The following is a 22,955-nucleotide window of genomic DNA, read 5'->3' on the forward strand; positions in this document are numbered from 1 at the left end:
TATGTGTTTTTATTATAAAAATAGCATTAACATTTTTTTATGTTACTCACCATCAAATTTCACATTTAGAACTTTGTGCAATGTTACATTTACAAATTAATGCAAATACTTACTGATTTTAAGTCGTTTTAGATCAGTGTTTGCCAACATTTTATATGAACTGTGGCACAATAATCCAATATGATTTTTTAAACTATTATCAATTGAACAATCACAAATGTTAAAGTTTTTATACGGCAAAAATTTTATTAAAACATAACAGAGTACATTTAAAATTGAACACTGATTCATTTTTAGAAATAAGCAAAGTAGTTATAGCAAAAAAATCGTTTAACTTTGTTGTAATCTATTTTTATTACATTTTCCTAAATTATATACTGAATTTTCTAAAGATAAGTTTAGAACATTCTACAACAAAACAAAAAAAAGGGTTTGTAGCAATCAAGAAAAATCAGTCTGGCTCAAGTTTTTAATCCCTTTTCTACTGAGGCTTCAGCTAATATTGCATATGACTTTCTGGAGACGCTGCATTAAATGCATGTTTTTATTAAACAATCTGTATATTATCGAGACGAAGACAAATACGGAAAAAGCTTCCAGTTATGATTAAATCTTTTGAAAGATCTTAAAAGAATATGTACATTTATAATGCCATAAGTAGATTGGAATATTTTACATTACAATGGAAAGTTGCTCAAAGAAAAATCCCTTGGATAAAGCAATTAGTCTTTTGCTGATCTTATCAAAAGTATTTTTTTCTTGAAAAGACTAGAACATATATTGGGCGAAAAGAAAATTGGAACAGCAATATGACACTGTCGAAGAAGTACATAGATAATAAAAATAAGAAAAAAATAATACTTCTTGATGTCTCTTAGGCATTCGATAAGGTGTGGCATGATGGCCTTCTCTAAAAAATAAAAAAAACCTTCCACCCGCCTATTATACAATCTTGAAGTCGCACCTAAAATAAATATTATTCTTTGTCAATCATCAAAGTCATCATCGCTCTGCGAAATAAATGCCGGAGTTCCACAAGAGTTGGTCCAATGATGCAGATATTTCAACGTCTAGGACACCACCGTTTCTACATTCGCGGATGACACAGTGATCCTCGCTGCATATTAATAATATGCAGCTGTATAACAATGTCTGTATAAAAGGATAAACAAAATCAATAATTGGCTTAAAACATGGAGAAATAAAGTAAATTAAGCAAATTGTATACAAATAATATTCACAATGTAAAGAGAAACATACTCATCAGTTAAACTTAATGATCTGATAAGTATCATAAAGATCAAGAGAAAAGTGAAATATCAGAGGATGTAGCTAGACTAGCTATGCAGCGAAAACATCTAGGCTTAAAATTTAGAAAAACGCAGTGGCTCCTTGGCTGAGGATACAAATTATCACTAAATAATAAATTGTTGATTTACAAAATAATACTAAAATCGACCCGGACTTTGGGGTACAGCTAAAAACTCCAACTTAATTTAAAGATTTCAATCAATCACAAGTGTCCCTTAGTACATTCAAAACAAAATGCTACACAATGATTTAAATAAAAAAACAATCAAATAAACAATAATGGATTTTAGTATGATGTACCATAGAAAGACTACTGACCAATGTTGAAAGACAAAGACTATGAAGACTTAAGCCAGTAGATCTGCCAGAAGATTAAAATAACTGAATTACTATTGGGTTATGTATTTTCATGACTATTTTTTCTATTTCAAAAAGTTTACTTAATATCGTTATAGTACTGACAGATTGTAAATAAAAAAATCAGTAATAGATAAAAAAAAGCTTTGAACATTTCAAAATTTCTGGTATTAAAAACTACTATTTGAATATAGGTCAATATTAAAGTAGTAATAAATATATTTTATTGCAGTGCTAATTTAAAATAATTTATTTTATTGAATGCTTAATTTGCTTCATGAATTAAATATTATTGTAGAATAATAATGATTTGAGTTGTTATATTTATATGTAGTTATACCTAAACTGGGAAATTATTTATAGAAACCATATCTCTAAGAAAGCTATGCAATACCAGATTTATAATACTTGCATAATATTTTATTACCATGTCGAGTAACATTGTTTACGCGGATGGCATTTTATTGTTTCCGGCTTGATGCTCTCACGAGACGCAAATTTTGGGCGTACGACGCAAGTCGGAAATTATACGATTGTAAACTCGAATTACGTACCACTCATGATGTTTACGATTGATATGTCACGTTCGCGTAATAAATGACCGTCTAGTAACAGAGAAAGACAATCGCAGAGGCGAAATGGTTACTCGCTGGGGTTGACGAGGTCATTTTTTCACCTAGTGTTTACTTTCAAAAAGAAGATGTCATGAGGAAGAACAAAAAATGTAGCGTAATACTTTAGTCGTGACTTTCTCGCGGTTACCGCATTTTTGGTAATTATTTCGTATACAATACTTGATATCACATATATTGTGTGGCAATTTAACTCCCAGATTGATGCTGCAGTAGCAGAGCTCATTAAAGCAAAAGTAAAGCAGTCTCTTATATGTATATGGTATATCGCAGTTTGATTAAAAGTCAGTCAAGTAGATATAAAAAAAATAATAAAAAGCAAAACTATAATATATATTTTTAACCTACAAGTAAAAACGAGAAATATTCATTAAGAAATTTCTAATCATTTTATTTTATGACTAATTTATAATATCATTAGAATACCCCAGTACTTTGAATAAATATTTTTCAACGTACTCATAATGTAAGACTGTCAAAGAGTTGTTTAATTCCAATGTTATTAGGTATTTTTCAACGATTTAAAATTCTATATTAAAAATAAATGTTTTAGTATTTATATATAAGTTAGAAAATAATATGTTACCAGAGTATTTTATTAAGTTTAATATTCATTAAAAAATAAAGATGTACATAGATTTAATACTTGAAATAGAAAAAAATTAAGGATAGTTAAGTAAAAAAATGAGTATGGCCAGTTTAATTCGCAAAAATAAAACTGTAATGAGGTTTTCTAAATGGAATAAAAAAACATTCGTGCATTAAGAAATAAAGTCTTTTTTTATTTTCTGTTTGTTACATATTATACGTATGTTTAGTCAAAATTTGTTTAGTGTAAAAATGAAATATATTAAGCTAAATTAATTAATAAAATAAAATAAATAAAACCGATTAGTTGCCGCCCCATTAGTTTATTATCGTAATTTAGAAAATTATTTAAAAAAATAATCATTATATCTTTTGAAGAATCTTTGTGAAATAAAATTATTAATGAACAGTTCGGCTTTCACAAAAATCACTCAATAATTATTCAACCTAATAGTTTGCCGAAGCTAAAATGCGCTAATTTAAATAATAATAATGCGAGCCATTTAATGTTAAATATAGAAAAAGATTGTGAAACTGTATGGTTTAATTCACAAACTAGACAAATAAAACCCCCCGACTATCTGCTTTACGTAATACGCTCATACCTGAAAAGTAGAATCTATGCTGCTTTACTAAATTATGAGCACTCCAGAACGCGTAAAATTCCAGTTGGAGTTCCTCAGGAAAGTTTATTTGGGCCTTTTCTCTTTGTCTTGTATACAGACGATATCCCAAAACTAAAAATTACGATTAAAACCAAAATTAAAAATATAAAGCACATATTACTTAAGAGATTGAATACCATATATAAATGGTTGTAAATCTTTAGCTAAATGAACTTATCTCTTAATGCACAGTTTTTTTCTTTTTTCTTTCACTTAAATAGAGAAAGGTTCTTAAAATTTTTCCAATAAATTATAACCACCAACGTTTTAATTTATATTCTTATTTTTGATTATGTTATATATTATATAATAACAAAACAGTATAAACTAGTAACATGTATTGTATATATTGATATGTTGTGGTATATTAAATAAATTATATTATATAAAAAAAATCTGATGTCAATCTCTTCTTTGGCATAAAATATTTTTTCGTAAATAATTCATAAATCATAGCTTTAGATACTTCTTAATATAAAATCAAAACGATTTTTCAAATTTTTAATATGAGTTTAGTGGTGATCAATAATTTATTTATTTTTTCCTATTTTAAATTTATTCAAAGTTATAAGCACAAACAATATAAAAATGAGTGATTGGTGATACGACTATTAAAAATACACACTGTTACCACCAAACTTCAAATAACGTTTCCTTGTAAAAAAGAGTGGAAAAAACTATCTAAATAATTTATCAATATATAGAATGCAAGGAAAATATATTTTCAGTTTAATTTAAATTTATTCTATTTGACTAAAAATATTTTCGGCAAGATCATTGATAGTAAATGATTTATTTTAATTCTTTCACTCGCCGCATATTCAAACATTAAAATTTTTAAGGCTCATGACATATTGCCGCTCGTTTGACACACAATAAACAAAGCGTAAAAATAACGAATGAGACGTGAAACGCGTTCTTTCTTTTTAAAACATGACCCATTTTCATCGCTTTTTTGTCGTTCAATACCAGTGTGTGACTTGGCCGTAATGCACTTCACTCAGGGAAGATGTGCCTTAAAGACTGATTGCGTTCGTCTTTTTCACAAAACACGCGATTCACTTAATAATTGTCTTTGTCGCAACACATAAGAAGAATGAGACATTACGTTTTTGTTTTTGTTTGCAATTTGTTGATTAGGCTCTTTCGTGAAAGCCCTCTGGCTTCGTTATCGACTCTGGCGTGAATGTCAAAGTTTCTCCAAAGTTCTGGACTTTGCTGGTGGTATTGTTTATTATTATATTACGATGCTTTAACGATTGTGTGTATGTATGACTTTGCAGAGCTAGCAACCTTTACGTACATATGCATGTACTGTCACAGGTTAATTCCTACTAGTTATCAAGTTTCACTGAAAAGAGAAATTGTTATTTTTTCAAGGAAACGTGTTCGAAAGTTTATTTTTTATTGTGTGTATATTATTGCACAATACTAAACTATTATAAATCATTTATAGCAGTGATTTGTGCAACTTTTGTTAATGTTATTTTATTAGATGCTTAATTAAAATTTAATAAGAATATATATATATCTATGATATAAAAAATATAATTAAATTTATTGTCCTATTTATATTTTAATTAAGAACATACATAACACAAATCAATTCATGCCTATAGTTAAATTGTATAGAATAATATTGTTCTATGTATTATATTTAAAAAATAATACAATGATCCAAAATATATTTTTAATATATATGATTCACTCTAATTGTTTTATAAAAAAATTCTCATATATTATATTATATATGATAAATTACGAAAACTTTTTCCAAATCATCATAATTGCTACATCAAAGTCCGTTAAAAATATCTAATATAAAGGACTTAACATTTTTATGATTTTATTTTGACTATATAAAGGATGATTCATACTTTTAAATCACACTGAACGCACATTTGTTTGCCATAAAATAAGTTAAATTCTTATTAATTTCCTGAATTGAAATGAAAATAAATTTGTATTTCGAGGTCGTTTTTGCTAAAATGCGAAGTATGTAGAATGTAAGTAGAAGTAAGTAGAATGCTAGTAAATAATTTTTTAAAAGCGATTTAATTTTTTTGTGGTACGGTGTTTAAAAATTAAATATCTAAAATATTAAAACTATCTATAATATAGAAATAAAAATATTTTTGCCATTGACTAAAAAAATCGTATTGCGTTGCATATTTTTTATAGATCTTGGTCCTCTGGGTCTTTAAGTAGGGTTATGCTAAATCGTATTGCGTTCCATATATTTATATATTGTTATTTTTAGCCGATTTTTGTCTTCTGGCATTTAGCTATAGTTTACTGTGTACCACTAGTTTTCTATACTATTACTTTGAAAATAACATAATATATTATTATATATTGGATTTATGAAAATAGTAAGATTAGAAATAATTTTAATTCAATTTATTTATAGAATTCGGTTTGTATAGCATATGCATAGTTTTTCATGTTTACGTTTGACGCTTTTTGATATCCTAAATTACATTTTAATCGTATTAACCACTAAACAATTTATGGCTGTAGCTAGTTAATATAACTAGTTTATTAACCATATTAACTAGCATGATATACCGATGGTATAATCAGGGCCGCCGAGAGCGAACCTGGGCCCTGGGAAAACAATGATTCCGGGCCTCTTAACAAAAATGGAATTTTATATATTTTTAACATCGATTATAATTTCTTGAATAAATAATAGTAGGTACGAGTTAACATTTTCTATGCTATAAATAAATATAAAAATTAGCCACCGTTGCGATATATTTTCTGAAATCATATTTTATGAGAACAATTTTAGATGTCACTTATTTACAGACTGATTCTAGTCTGGTGTCTCACGTTTAGGTGTTGATTGTGTTTACTTCGCTGTAACATATTGGGCTAACGCCATGTTACAACAGAAGATTTGCTTAAAAATATTTAAGCGTCTATAAAATAATTTCATATATTATATTACGAAAAAGTTCTATACAAATATTTCAAGTTAGATTATATCAAAAGGGCAATCCATGATAGTAATGGGAGATATAATTAAAATAAATTTTACTGAAATTGCAAGTTAAAGTTTAAAGTAACATATATTTAATCACTTTATTAACATTGATACACAACCATCAATTTCTCAGAGTTCATATTGCAATAACGAAATTACCGACGATTGTTATCGAGCGAAATGCCAGAGCAAAGAGCAATACTTTTTTAGTACATCCGCTCATATCGACCGAAAAGTTGTTGTTGTGCCTTTTTTAGAGCGAGGTTGGGGACGATTGATTTAATAGTAATAATATGCTAGCAATTATGTGCAAAAAGCTATTTTGCAATGCGTTTGCAATTTACGTTTGCGTTCCTGACGAGAGACGAAATGACTGGTTTTTCGTTGAAGGGCAGGGTGAAAGGAGAAGACCTCGAAGATTAGCTCGGAAGCTACCTACGTCGTTTATATCGTGAAACCATGAATAGTACATTGACAGGGTAAATTTATCTGAGCTGTATACAAATTAATAAGTATAACGCTGTTGTTGTAGGGCGTAAAATATATAGATCGCTTGTGTCACAAAAGGAAACTCGTTTAAATGGATCGCTTGAAATGGACTTAAATGTTAAATGATATATTATTGACCTTTATTTTTGAGTAACGGTATTTCTTGTATGCATTTTTGACATATATTTAATTAAGTGACACGTGTAAGTGACTAATAGAATATCCTGAAAAACATGTTTTGATAAGCATTTGACGTATCGTAACGTAACGTAAATACCATTACAATAAATTAAACGTTAGATTCAATTCAAAGTTTAATCACTGACAATAAATAAATTTTAGTTGAGCTCTAATATTTAGAGCTTACAATACAATCAATATATAGAGCATATAATAAATAATCTATTAAAATTGTTGTGCAGTGAAATATTTCATATACTAGTAAAACAATGAGCCTTCATATGTTACTTCATGCATGCCGAAAATTTTGTGCAATTTTTCATAACCGTCGATCTAAACGAGATCTAGCTTCCCGATCTTCGGAGATGACATGATGAATGATAGGCTAATGGTTCATAGTTTGACTCACGATGGTCAATCGCACGACTTGAAACCGTGAGAACTTCATTCTAACCTGTCATTCTAATGTCTTTTGCGTTACCCAATAATGGACCCAGCATCCCAAGGTCTCCCATCCACTTACTTATAGAGCGGCCTTTACATTTAAATAGAATTTTTCAGCTCACCCCGTTAAGTGAGATCGAACCAATTATTATCATCGAAGATGACCGTTGAATCACTTCGGTATGATACTGACCTCAAAACAAATTACGAAATGTTTGTTTACATATTTTTACGCCAAAATTAAAATAATGTAATATGTTGTATAAAATAAGAAAATATCATAACTTAATAACGCCTATCAATTTTCGCATTGTTTTTTTTTAACAATAAACAATCATTTATTGCTTTAATTACTTTGAAACGCAATTGTTCTAAAATCGTAATTGCAATGTGTGTTGAGATATTTACAATTATTTTTTATACGAGAAACAATAAAACATGATTTTGCTCTAATTTGCGGTTGAGGATAAAATGTTGTATGCTTGCCATATAAAGAGACGACAAAATGTTCCGGAGGAATCTGAAGGCGATTCACTTTCAAAGAAGTTCATGTGAAAAAAATGTACGATTGTGACCATGATTTTCACTGTCAATGAATCATGTATGATAGAACCCGTTTAAAAAAAATAGTTTAGCATGCTCTTTAATAACTATTCTGCATATAGATACATATTATAAAAAAAACAATAAAATTCACAGCATTAATTATGGCTAATTTATCTTAACTAAAAAATAGCTTTATTTACAATATATAATACTTTGTTTAAATTATTATAATATTATAAATGTATGATATTGGGATACAATTATTTTATTTCTTAAATACATATACATAAAATAATATTTAGCATTGATCAATTATGTTTAAACATTTAATATTATTGAATATTTAATGAGTATTTTTTCATTATTTGCATACACATATTATTCATATTAATAATGTAATTTTAACTTTATTTTATATATGTACATATAATATGACAAAACATATGTATATGTTCCAAAAAATCTGCAGCAACTTTATGCTTTCAGTATTTAAAATGTACTTATAAATTCACAATCTCGCTTAGTACGTGATTCATTCAGTGATCGTTTTTTTCTCTGCGTTTTTGTTTATGAATATACTACAACTACTTTAAAATTAATGCCGTGAACTTAAATCGTACAGAAATGATGTACATGAAGTGTAAGACGATCAGTTTTACTAGTAAATGCATTCAAAAAAATTAAGAATCAAACTCTTTGTGTTGTATAAGGATCATTTAGCCCCATGAATAATGTTTATAGGTGTTTAAAATTGTTATTTATGAAACAGTTACTAACATATTAGAGCATCAGAAACTGCTGACGTTACGTGGAAAATTTTTTTACTTTATTATATTATTTGCCACAAAAAAATAAAATTGTTCCGGAAACGTAGTAGTATATTAAACGAAAATTTCCTTATAATAAATAATAAAAACTTAAGGTAATTCGTTCTAAAACCTAAATATATTCATATAAAATGATTAATACAAAATACACGTATATTTTTTATTGTTGAAATATTTTATAAAATAATTATTAATATCGCTGTCACTGCTGTCTATTATTAATAATTCAATGAAATATTTTTCTTTTCGTGAAACTTAAATAGGAACTTATCCAATGATACAAGCTTCTGCCTTTTTTGAGGATTTGACGAAAATGTGAATATTCATATTCATATTATTAAATATTCATCGCTCACACTTCTACAGTCTTACTAGGATGGTGCTTCTCTAAAATCAATTCAAAAGTTTTCCACATTTTACAAATATCCCTAATCTTATGTGGAGTGTTGTGTTTTCAGCCTTTTTCTCCTCCTCCTCAGACGAGATATCTTTTATAGTCTCCTGCTGTTGCTCGCGATGCAGATTTATTGGTCTTTCGGTGGTCAGCTCCAAGGCATGTTCCTCCACATTCACCTGCAATACCATGTTCTTCTTGAAGGACAAAGTTACATTGATTGGCGGTTCTTGTTCAGGAGCAAACATTCTCCAAGCAGAATTGAATAATCCCATCCCATGCTTCATCATGATCTCAAGGAAGCTCAGTATGGAGGATGTCTTTACTGCAAGAATAATCATCGATGGTCGAGAAGAATTATTGACTCAGTTGGAAAGAAAGTAACGCAATACGTACTGCTCGTATTGAAAAACATTTTTAAAAATATTTTATTTTTTAGATTATCTGGTTTATATATTTGGTATTTTTAATGTTAAAATTCGATTCGATTACTCTAAAATATTTATGAATATTTTTTTGTTGAACCTTTCTAGAAAATTCAAAGAATCCGTATATACGCAAATTAAAAATCTGTAACTTGTTGTTTTTTTATTCACTCTTAATAATCAATGGTATATGATAATAGTATGTATTTTTTCAATTGGCGTAGCAATATTGCTTTATAACCCAATCTTCTGCTCCTTATCTCCTCAGATTCAACTGCTCATGTTGTAGCATGCTATACTACTTGTCGACTTGGTTGATTTTGTTGACCTGTTTTTATTGCAAATTTAAATATTTTTTGCGGAATCTTTCATAAAATTCCGCGGAGTTTAAAATTTTTCATATAGTATTTTTTATTTACCACATTTAAAATGCCACAGCATTATCACTGAAATACAATTTCTAATACTTATCCTTATATGAACTTCGTGCTTATTGTGAAAGGTATATGTTAATTATTTATTCAACCGTGATTCTCTTTCGGTCATTGAAACACATAAAAGCGTATGCATTCTAACACTTTTAATTAATTGCACGTTTCTTAAACGAATTGCGTGATTCCCGCTGTATGCAAAATTATATCCAATCGCAAGCGTTCATCGCCGGTAATCAACCGTGGTTAAGTCGACAACCCATTGTTCCGATCGGTTAACGTTTGATCAGCTCCCTATAAGATAACTTAGGGACCTTGGCGAGATGCGCAGAGACACTGGACCCCTAAGGCCGGCGACTGTTTTTCCCACACTTTCAATGTTTTTTTATTCCATACCTTTTCATCTCTTAGAGCTAAAACGCCCAATAAATCAAAGGCGAAGCCACCATTTTACGCGTTTATCCGTATTGTTATAACAGTTACTGTTGGATAATAATACGTAACGGATGATGGACCGTTGCTTGATTAAAAGAAACAATTATTCTCACAAGACGGTTATTATTCGCTTATATAACGATTGATATTTTCGAGCGTTTGTATTGAGTATAATAATTGAACGGAGAGTGATTGATGGCGATGGTCAAATTTTTAATGGCACAGTTTTAATTTTATTTGAGTAGTATATAGGTCAATATGTTCATCAAAGGCAGTTTTTAACTCACATTCATACACGATCGATTTATCACTCTATGCACCATTTAAACGTCTACTTTACATTAATCATATAGGGCGAGAACCTTTAGCTTTTATTTGTATAACATAAATAAATTCAAGGATTACCGCTTTCGGTTTTAAACGACATTGCTGACAATTAATAGTTCCGCCTTTATATGATAAATTAATTAGTTGATTTTAGTATGTGTATTATATTTAGGTTAACAATGGTTTTTACGCGTAATGCGAAATAGTTTGCAATGCGTGCGATTTGTACTTGAACTGTTTACCTTTAACGGTACAAAAGACATGGCGTGCTATGGATTTTGATCGAATCTTGACTTAACACGAAATATTGTAGTTAAAAACGTGTTGTGTTAATAAAGAAATTATTATAAATTGTGAAGCAAACCTTGACTTTTTGTTCTATTTACTTGCTAATTAAAGGTTATTGTTAAATTAATTACGATTAACTTAATGGTGAGAAGTTGCTTTTATTAAATAATTTATATGAAGATATTTAATGCATAAGTAAAGTTTTTTGTATTGTAAGTGCTTTTAAATATTTTTACATGCACTTTTATTGTAGTTTATTTTAACAATTTTCTGAGGTATTTAAATAGCTTTGTTAGTTGAGTGATACAAATCTATGTATGGGTATATTATAGTTTATATAATATAAATATAAATTATTTGAATTAAAACTTTTTACTTAATTAAATCTGTCAGGTAATAAATAAGCTATAAAATAACATAAAAATCAATATTATATAAATAATTATATTTTTTTTATATATATGATTTTACATATATACATGAAAATTATTGCGCTAATTTAATTTGTATTATTGATTTTGATATCATTTTTTTTTGTTATTGAATGTGATATAATATAAAATATTGCATAATTTTAATATTTTTGTTATTACACGTGAGCGTTAGATAATTATTAGTAATTAAACTAGTAAAGATATTTGTTTCTTTATTAAAATATATTGTTTACCTTTTTGTGCAATAGATTTTCCATAGTCTTTTTACGTCTAGTATTTCTTGTTTATATTTTTTATTATTAAATTAATTCACATTGTCTTATAAAAATCAAAAAATTATAAAATTTAGAATACAAAATATGAAATATGAAGGAAATGTTTTTAACTAAATTTCAGAAAATAATGAAATTGATTAGAGCTAGTGATTTCAACGATACGATCAAGTTTATCGTTAACATACGAGCAAAGAAACATTTTTCATTACTTATAAAAAACATTATCAATTATTTAGGTAGAATGTATTTACAAATGCAATTGCTATTAATCCACTTCACGTTTTCCCATTAAAATGGATTATTGGCATTACATTTTATTTCAATGGGGGAAAATTGATTTGACATACGAGTAATTTGAGTTACGAGCTCCGTCACGGAACGAATTTAACTCGTAAGTCAATGCACCACTGTAATTTTACTTATTCTATTTTTAAAACTCATAATTAGGATCTATGTTTGTATATATATCTCAAAACTTTATTGAAGTTCAGCATAATAATACATTTATACAGATGTAATAAAATTATTATAGGTGGTTTATGTATTTATTATTAATAATTTTGTTATAAAATTAAAACATAAACATAAGCTAATTACTAATATTTTTGTAATAATAAGAGTACAATATTTTTATTTAATATCAAAGATATTTTTATTTTCTGTTAAATCGATATTAACTATGAGGTTAAAAACTGGGTCATATCGTAATTCTGTACTCATATCTTCACAAAAGGTGCTATGCTAAACCGAGCGTTACTTCTGGTTATTCCGAATATATGAGTATGAATCATTATTCTTTTATCCAGAACGTGTCGAAATATGAAAATACTCTACTTATTTGCCCAAAACCGTTTCAAAGGATTAGTGCAACAGATCTCCCGATAAGATTCTGCATAGCGGCATAATTCATCGGCAAAACAATGGTGCTAGGGAATTTCGCCATTTAGCACAGTGTACAAAAACGATACATGTTTGGTGCTTTTTAATGCCGTTTTAAGTACGCATATTAGGGGGTATTAGGTGAGATCACGTAAAATTCATTAAAAGACGATACATGAGCGGTAGAGGGCTTTCACTTATGAAATTCGGCTTCGGCACATGCGATGGATAATGATAACCTGTGTGGCCATTTAATATTAATATGTACTGTGGTGTTTTGGATTATTATGAAAATCGTGCGTAATAGAACCTCATTAGGCTTTGAAAAAGCGTTGAATAGCAATACTTATGTTGTTGGTGCTGTTGTTGTATAATAAACGAACAATCGCATGACGTTCTTATTAGTAATATAAAAAGAGAAAATTTGTAATATCGAATACGATGTTTTAATATATTATTAGTATACTGTAATATATACAGCGTACATAAAAATTATGTATCTTATATATAAATATATATTTTTTTATTATAATGCAATCTATTTGGATCATAATAAATTCTTATACTTTTTTTCCTTTATCACAGCAATTAGACACTTAAGAAAGAAAAAAATAACACGTAATTAAAAAATGTTAAATTACAGTCTTATTTGTAGCATATAATAGTATTTTAGTAAAGGTTAATTTGTAGTACTCTTGTTAGTAGTCATGATATTGCTTATGTTCATAAAATTTATCTTTTAGTTTCAACATATTTACACGCTTAAGTCTACGTTTAGTTATAATATTATCTTCTAGTAGATTATGCTAGTTTATTGTAGTAAGTTTATATATGTTAAAATATTGTTCGATTATCTTATAAATTGTTAATTTACACTGACAATGTTACAGTTACATAATATTTAATTTTTAAACAAAAACCAAGAAGCACCGCTCATAAATCTGAAGAAGTTTCCTTGTGGTATTCAATTCCCGTTAAGGAATACCGCAGAACAAGTATCTTTGTTTAGTGTAAATGAACATGGATTGTTGTAGTTTCATTAGCTCTGATTCGCAATTTAAAAAGCCAAGCATGATCTTGCAATCTCCTTGATGCTATTTTTGGGTCAGTATCAGACGACATTATTGTAGTGTCGTCGGCAAATGTGGCAATTCGTGCTAAGCTCATTTGAGAAAGATCTATCGTATATAACAAATACAGCACTTGATGTATGTTGTACGGTTTTGTGTTTAATTCGGAAGTGTCTTAATTTTGTGTAGTAATCCAGGGTTTAAAGCCTGGGTTATATCTAAAAAATATTTCAGTTCCATATTTAATTTACTATGACTTTTAACGATTTACCTTTATTTGGTAAAGTTACGTCATTTAAAATAACTAGAACCTAGTAAAATAACAGCTACAATTCTAACTGCAGTCATGGTTAAAAAAATATGGCATTGCAATTGTTGTAATGAATTTACTTTAAAGGCAATGTATAATATAAAATAGGGTGAAAACAACTTAAATTAAAAAAATTGAAAATGTATAATATATATATTATATTATAGATATGTAATAAAATATATTATTTATGGCAAGTATGTGTTAAACCACAAAGTTGCAATGTTTTTAGCATAGCTGTGTTCTGACATTTGACTATGCATATTTGTAATTTTTTCCTTCGAAACTTATTTATATTTCATGAAAATATATTTTTTTTGACATGTAAATTTATTTACATTAAATCTTATTTAACTAAAACATATATTAACTGTTTTTAATATAATATGGTATATTATTAAATTATGAGATTATTTTACCTAAAATTAAACGTTATATATTATATACATATTTACTCAGGTGTAGTTTGTATAAACTAACTACAATTTTGTAGTCGCATATGAGATTTCTTTTATTTAAAAAATAAATTTATAAGTATCTCAAAACTACGTTTAAGTCAGTTTATATGTTTTTGCCTTAGGTAATAATTATTAATATTAAGTAATCTTATTTATAAAAATACCGTTTGTTAGATGCTAATGATGTATTGTATAATTATTATACATCACTCGAAGCTATTTTATTTCAAGCTATGGACGTGAACTTAATAGAAGAGGATACTAAATTGTACATAATAAGACGTTCACTTTCCTTGAACTCTTATTGGTGTTCGAACTATACGTTATATGCGGCATTTGAATATAACGATGTGTACTGAAAACATAATAATACTAGTGTTATCTCATAAATACACCATGCAATATTTAATATATATGTTTATTTTTTACTTTTAAACTAAGATTTACTTTATTTTCATAACATAACTGACTTTTAAAGTGCTAGCTGTTAAATTTATTTTACCAAAACTGTGGTAGGTATAAATAACGCTAGAAAACCGCAAAAGTTACGTTTATAATAATAAACCGCTAATTTTCTTAATTCATTCCTTTGATACATCTCCGCATTGCATAATTGAAGCTCGGGAAACGTACGACGTATTGTTTTTGTATAGATATGTTGTGTAAAATTAGCATGTGTGAAAACCATGATTATTTGATATTTTAATGAAAATATATATGTATGATAATCGATTGTTACCAGCGATCATTGATTAAGAAATTAAGAGGCGTAACGTTGTGTATATAATAGGTTCAACTTTCATTGTTTACCGCTCGATTTTCTTCGTATTTAACGTCTAATTAGGCGGTCCAGATCGTGGTATTACTAATTATTGACTGCACCTAACTACGTCGGACGGAAAACAAATGTAAACAATTATTTGTATATCTCCGGTACAATTACGGCGAATGTGTATCGCCGACTTTTGAACTCTAAGAACACCCACACTGAAGGTTGAACGTGAATAAATATAAATTTGTATAGAAATATTTTTTTTTAATATTTATTTATGAATATTGTGTTGAGTTGCGTTTTGGATTTCCCCGTGCGTTGAAATCTCTCGCATCTCGCATCTTATATGGAGAGATTCATTCGCAATCGTAATAAATTAATTTGTAAAAGATATAAACACAGTTTTAAGTAAGATATAATAAATATATTATCGAAATGCATTGTGCAAAAACATAAGTATTTCTTAATGGTATAGATGTTAATATATCGATATCTTTTGCTATCAATTTTTTACGAAGGAAATAAATCTGTTTTTTACAGACTTATCTTTTATCAGTTTAACCAAAAAACTTTTTGACTGGTTCTCAAAAATAATTGTGGAGTTTCTTTTTAGATTTGTATTCAGTATTTGTATAATTTTGCTTTGGCTTGGATGGTAGACATACACATTTATTTTGTGTGCATTACAATACTTTTTTTATATTCTAAGAACATATTTCTTAAATTAATTTGTTAAATAGAACCATAGACGGTATGTTTGTATTCATTAATGTATTTTTTAATGGTTATGAAATTTATTTATATTTATTGTTTTAAAATATTTAAAAATCCATTCATATCAAAACTGGCGTTGAAAATAGTTTTATATTATTGCATTTTTCTAAGATCTATTTAACATATATGGAGAATACATAACGATGTAATCATTGGATGGATATAATGTTTTCTAGAAATATGTTATATAAGAATACTTAGAATGAGAAAATAAATTTTGTATATTCTTAGAAGAGAGCGAGACTTGCGATGTACTGTTTTTATATGATAATAAATGATATATGTATATGTTCAATTATAAATATTTTTAGACAGTTACTTGTGTACTATATTGAAAAATTATTATAAATAACTGAAAATTAATATATGGATAACTAAAAATTAATATAAAGAAAAAATAGTATAAAAGTAAATATACTTTTTATGACGAGAAATAAATAAAATGTAAATACAAAAAAGTATAATGTTATCACATTTCTTCTCTAGATCTTGCGCAATTATATTACATATGCTCAATGGAGCAGATAAAAAATATTATTAAAAATGATTTATAAAGCAATGAGAGTAGATAGTAAAAGGTTAAACATTTTAATATAAAGGCATTGCATATACATAATTTTAATAACTGTATTTATAATATTGTTTTTTATTAACATTATGGAAGGAATATTAAAATTACTGTCATATATATTTATATATGTATATATGTATATATGTACATATATGATATATGAGTGAGAGGAAACTAATTATTAATTACCCTAGTTTTCAACGCAGAAGTAATAATACAATCTATCGATTATCACTTTTTCCAATATTTTTCATATTCAATATAAAAAAAATTATGCGCTATGTATTTTGGAGCGTGAGAATATTGCAATATGATCATACACGGTGCAATTCACGGCGATTGAATCTGTGGCACGTTGAGTATGAACTTTCTTTGCCAATTACGTGACTCAATCGTCTCATTCACATGGAATAGATTTGTCTCCCGTGGCCATATTAGAATACAGGATTTATCTCTTCTTCCCAACGAGAGCCTTATGCAAATATTCGACGGTGCAGTTAAATCGTCACTTTCTCCGTAAGAAAATAACCGTGATCGGTTAAAATCAGAAGACAATGCGATGATGATCAAATGGGCGGATCGTAATGATCAGTGCCGTATCAGAACCAGCGCATCGTTTGCTGTGTATACATTATGTGTATATTACATTTTTTGTGGTTGTTTAGAAAATATACAAAATCTTGACTGTCTAATCTAGAATCGTGCCATTGTATAAATTTTCATGGGGAATACCGCGTGGGCGTTTGCCGTGTAATTGGAAGATGGAACGATGAAATCAGGTAGTGTTTGCCTGCTGAGAATGAGCAGCTTCCTCGAAAGCGCGGGTCAATAGGTTGGAAAACGTGTAAACAGCGATCGTCAACATTTTGCGATAATGATCCGCGCTGATTGATGTGTACGGCGCATCAATTTCATGATTTATGGGTTGCGTATTGAACGTGAGCTTTTATCGATTGATATTTCTTATGCAGTTTGTAATGTAGGTTTGATTGCATAATATTAACTTTGATCAATGTTATAAAAATTATACATATGAGATGATATATCACATTAACATATTGTATCATAAGTAGCACATAATATAATAATACTTTAGAATCATATTTGTGACAATATAATCAATTTATTTTTGCTCACTTTTCACTTATATTTTTTTATTACAGCAAGCGAATTATTATAAATCTGATGAAAAATAATATAAAACAATGAAACTTTTTCATTCAATTTTTAATTTATTAATTTATTTATTATTTTATTTAAGTAATGCTTATATAATACATCTTGAAGTTACACATAGTCAATCAGAGCTCAAAATAACCACGCGAGTAACTACGCCATAAAGTCTTATTCTCTAGTTTATGTTGTACCGAGTTCGTTAAACAAATTAATGGGTTTCCAACATACAATGAGCGATACATTTTCAGACAACGGACATTATACAGCTCATCAGGGTGAAGCAACCGCACACTTCCGAGTTGGTAGAAGTAGTCGAAGTCGAAGAAGAAGAGCCACCAGCTAATGTTGTTGTGCGAAGGTGGTTCGTGATTGTGCATTTAGCACCGATTGACATCTGGTCGCTTGTGAGAATTGTGCGGAAGACTTTCATCGAAAACAATACCCACTTGCCTTTCATGCGGTTGACTTTCGCAACAATTTAATTTGAATATCCGTACATTGGATACGAATAAAAATCTGATGGATGTTGTTATTATAGTAGTGATTTTTGTTGTTAGTAAAAATTACTAATCTAGAAGCCTTCTTAATGTGAGATGAATAAATGGAGTTATTCTTATTCACTGAAATTTATATTTGTCGATGTGATAGGCGTTTTTCCAACTCCTCATAGCTATGGCCGAAAACATCTTTGTGTGTGTAAAGCTTTTAATTTTATTTTTTAAAACACGCATTAAAATAAGCTTCGTTATTATTTTTTTGATTAATTATGATATTGTTGTACAAATTGAATTAAATAAAAAATATGATAGTAGTATTTTTTTACGTAAAAAGATATCAATTTTTTTGATAGTTATTTTTATTATTTAATTACTGTGTGTGTATTAGCTATTTGCATTGTTTTTTAAGATTAAATTTGAAAACACTTTACTATAAATATTTAATTAAATAATTTATATAGATTTCTTACTTATTATATATAAATAAAATATACGTAGTATTTTTTGACGAAATTAATAATATTTTAAATCAGACTATATTAATTTATACTGTGATGATCTATTATTACTGTTATTAAATAAAAATGTTTACTTAGAAATTTAAATGCTTTTAATTGAAAAACAATGAATTAATAATCATAGTTTAATTTTCTTCTATTATGGGTTTTCATCTAATTTAAAACTTTTAGTCATAAATATTATTAAGATATTTGCGATTAATTATTATAAAATTAAAACTAAACATTACACTCACGCAACGTCTAGGTTTTATTATTATTTATTTTATTTTATAAATTTATTTAGCTTAATAGCTAATCTTTACATCTAACAAATTTAGTAAACATATATAAAAATATATAAAAAATACATAACAGAAAGAAAAAATATACAATAATAAAGACTTAATATTATAATATTTTATTTCTATATGTACGAAGGTGTTTTTTTATTCCATTTATAAAACCCGTTATATTTTTGCTGTTTCGGATTTCTCTTGGAAGACTATTATATAAATTAAAACCTCCGTACATAATTCCCCTAGCCGTACTCGTTTTCTTATACTTAATTATTTTTAAATTTTCTTTATTTCTAGTATTATATTTATGTACATCTTTATTTCTTATTAAATACTTATTAAAATAGTGTGGTAACATATTATTTTCTAACTTATATATAAATACTAATACATTCATACTCAATATTTCTTGAACATTCAACCATTCTAATCTATCAATCATACTTTTACAATTAGTTAATCTATTTTTATTTAAGATTACTCTCATTGCCCTATTTTGTAATTTTTGCAACATTTGTTTATCTAATTTATTCAACATATTTAAAAGTGTTGCACAATAATTAAAATGGGGCAATATTATACTATTGTAAATTAATTTTTTTGTATTTATACTTAATATATTTCTTAATCTAGATAATAAACCTATTTTTCTACTAATTTTTTTTAATATGTAATTACAATGTTCTTTAAAGTTTAATTTTGTATCAACAATTACTCCTAAATATTTTATATTATCCACTATTTCTATATTAGAGTTATTTATTACTATTTTGGTACTATCATCTAACACATTTTTATAATTAATAAACATACATTTAGTTTTATTCTCATTTAATTTAAGTACATTATTCTTTAACCATATCTCTAACACACCTAATTCATCATTCAAATTACTCACAACTTCTTCAATGTTATCACCCATGCAATAGATCAATGTGTCATCCGCAAATAGATGAACTTTACATTTTTTTACGTTATTAACTATATCATTTATATATAAAACAAACAACAATGGTCCCAATTTAGACCCTTGTGGTACTCCATAATACACTAACCTCTCTTCAGAACATACATTATTTATCTTAACTTTTTGTTTTCTTTTATATAAGTAATTATTAAACCATCTCAAAACTATATCACTTATACCTATACTCTCCAATTTCTTCAACATTATTTCTCTGTCTATTGTTTCGAAGGCTCTCTTGAAATCCAAGAAAACTGCTCCAATGATTTTGTTTGTATCCTTAGCCAACAGCCAATCATTTATCACTACTTGTAATGCAGTTTCAGTGGAATGCTTTTCTCTGAATCCCGATTGTTGTTCACATATTATGTTTTGAGAAGTAATAAATTCCTTTAATTGTTTGATTACTACTTCTTCTATTATTTTTTCTATACACGGTAGCATGTTGATTGGTCTCATTTCTTCAACTTTTTTACTATTTTTTATTTTAGGTATAGGTACAATAGTAGCAATCTTTAAATTTTCAGGCATTTCTCCTAATGAGAGTGCTTTATTTATTAAATAATTTAATTTAGTTCCTATTATTTCCCATGTTTCTTTAATTATATTTATATCTAGTTCATCAGTACTAGTTCCTTTTTTAAATTTACATATTATGTTATGAATTTCATCTAATGATACTGATTTAAATTTACTAAATTTTACAATTAATGTTTTATTATTATATTGTACTAAATTACTAATCCTTGGTATTGAATTTACAATTTCTTCTATGCTCTCAATGTAATATGTATTCATCTTTTCTGCCATTATATAAGGATCTTGATATATATTTCCATTAATTTCCATTTTTATTATGTCGTTTTTCTGAGTTATACATAAGTTAAGCTTGTTTTTTATGACAGGATATTAACTAAAGTTTTAGCAATGAATTATAAATAAATTAAATACTATCAAGAACCTAAAAGTCTTGAAAAGTAAAATGTCTGTTTCAAATTAGTTTTATTAAGTTTTGGAAAATATTATTTTTATTAGTAGTGAATTGGCATTTACGTAATGTTTTTAATTTAATTTTCAATGTTATAAAAGTGATATATATTTCAATAAAATTTATTTATTATTAAATTATATTATTTACGATATAATAATATTTTATTTGTTTCAGGTTTTATTTTGGTGATTCACACGGCAGAAGCGGCCAGAAGACACGTAAGTATTTTAATATTACACTTTCGATTTGTACATTACTTAATTCACACAAATCGATTTCAAGATTGAGCAATCACTATTGTACATAAACATTAAACATCATTATTATATAATACACTATCATTGAAATTTTTACCAATGTATTTTCCAACAAATTTAATTGTTCTATTGTGTAACGCTTCCTCGTAAAGTGCACTATTATTCGGCGTTTTTGATCTCGTTTTTTCACCATTAATATTTTATATAAAAAATAAAATATGCTATGTATGCATTTGACTATAATTGAATATGACCTCCTCGCAACAAAGTGCCATTATTTTTTTTCGGCTAAGAGTATGATGTTTAACTCTATAATTAATTGCCGATGGCGCCTTGGAACGATTCTCACATTTGGTTCCGTTGTTTGTTAAGATAAAGCGAAAGAATTGACGGTCAAGCTTTATTATAGTGGGTTTTTTCAAGGATGATAATATGTAAATATTATAACATGATAGCAATAATAATTTTAATTGACTTTTAAATACATCCAATGATAATTATTTTTACTTTTTACCTGAACATCTTTTTTGAAGAAAAAATAATTGTAGTTTCACTTATACAATTTTGACAATACAGAATTTTAAAATGTTTTATCTATATTATTTTTAATGTGTTTTTAAGTCATGATATAATATTTTAGTAGCAGACGAGCAATAGATAATTAGAAAAATATTTTGCTAGGCTAGAAGTTTTTTGGTTTCTCGTCACGCCCCATTATTAACTATAAACTATGAATTTATTTTTAATATTAAGTTTGCTTTATCGAAAAATAAGTACACTTTAATTCTTCAAATCGTTTTATCAATGTAAAATCTCAATTTTTTTGGAATCTGTAGCTAAATATATTTATTATTAACATCTTGGCTTATACATTATAATTGTAATCAGTTGATGGCAGTCTAATTACTTCCACGACAAAACATTACCACGACGATTTTAGTTAGATTTACGGTAAATATTTATTTCCTGAATTAATTTTTAATAAATAAAATTTTGTTTTTAAATCTTTTGATTATTGGAATAATACTTTTATACTTCTTATAGCAAGATATAGATTTTTGCACTTTTTGAATGTTAAAATGTTTCCGTAATTATTCTTATTTTAAATAAATATTAATACATTAAGAATTATTTGAGACAAAAAGGTAAATTTATACAGATTTTTATTGATTAAATTCAGTAAAAGTTGATATTATTTTTGTAAAGAAAGCATGTATTAAATAGATGTTACATAAAAACATGTTACTTTCGTTGAAGCGCCTTTACATGCATATTTTCCACAATATACCCATTTCTCGTCACGCCCCATTATCGTTCATGTTTATTCTATGAATCGGCACCTTTGTGCTACCAATCGATCACAATTTCATGCCTGATTCAAATTCAGGTAGCACTGTGATTTT

At 27.2% G+C, this 22,955-nt stretch overlaps 1 protein-coding gene across 2 annotated transcripts in view; it reads left to right on the plus strand.

The window, feature by feature from the left end:
* The window catches only part of thw (chitin-binding domain protein thawb), a 54,686-nt gene that overhangs the window by 21,307 nt on the left and 10,424 nt on the right, over nucleotides 1-22,955 (plus strand). For both annotated transcript variants that reach the window (XM_088195160.1, XM_088195161.1), the window contains exon 3: nucleotides 21,470-21,513. In XM_088195160.1, the coding sequence (XP_088051286.1) occupies nucleotides 21,470-21,513 (44 nt within the window). The remainder of the gene's footprint in view (nucleotides 1-21,469; nucleotides 21,514-22,955) is intronic.

Source organism: Plectrocnemia conspersa, unplaced genomic scaffold (assembly GCF_051122295.1).
Source record: "Plectrocnemia conspersa isolate PC_06_02 unplaced genomic scaffold, ASM5112229v1 ptg000010l, whole genome shotgun sequence".
NCBI lineage: Eukaryota > Metazoa > Arthropoda > Insecta > Trichoptera > Polycentropodidae > Plectrocnemia > Plectrocnemia conspersa.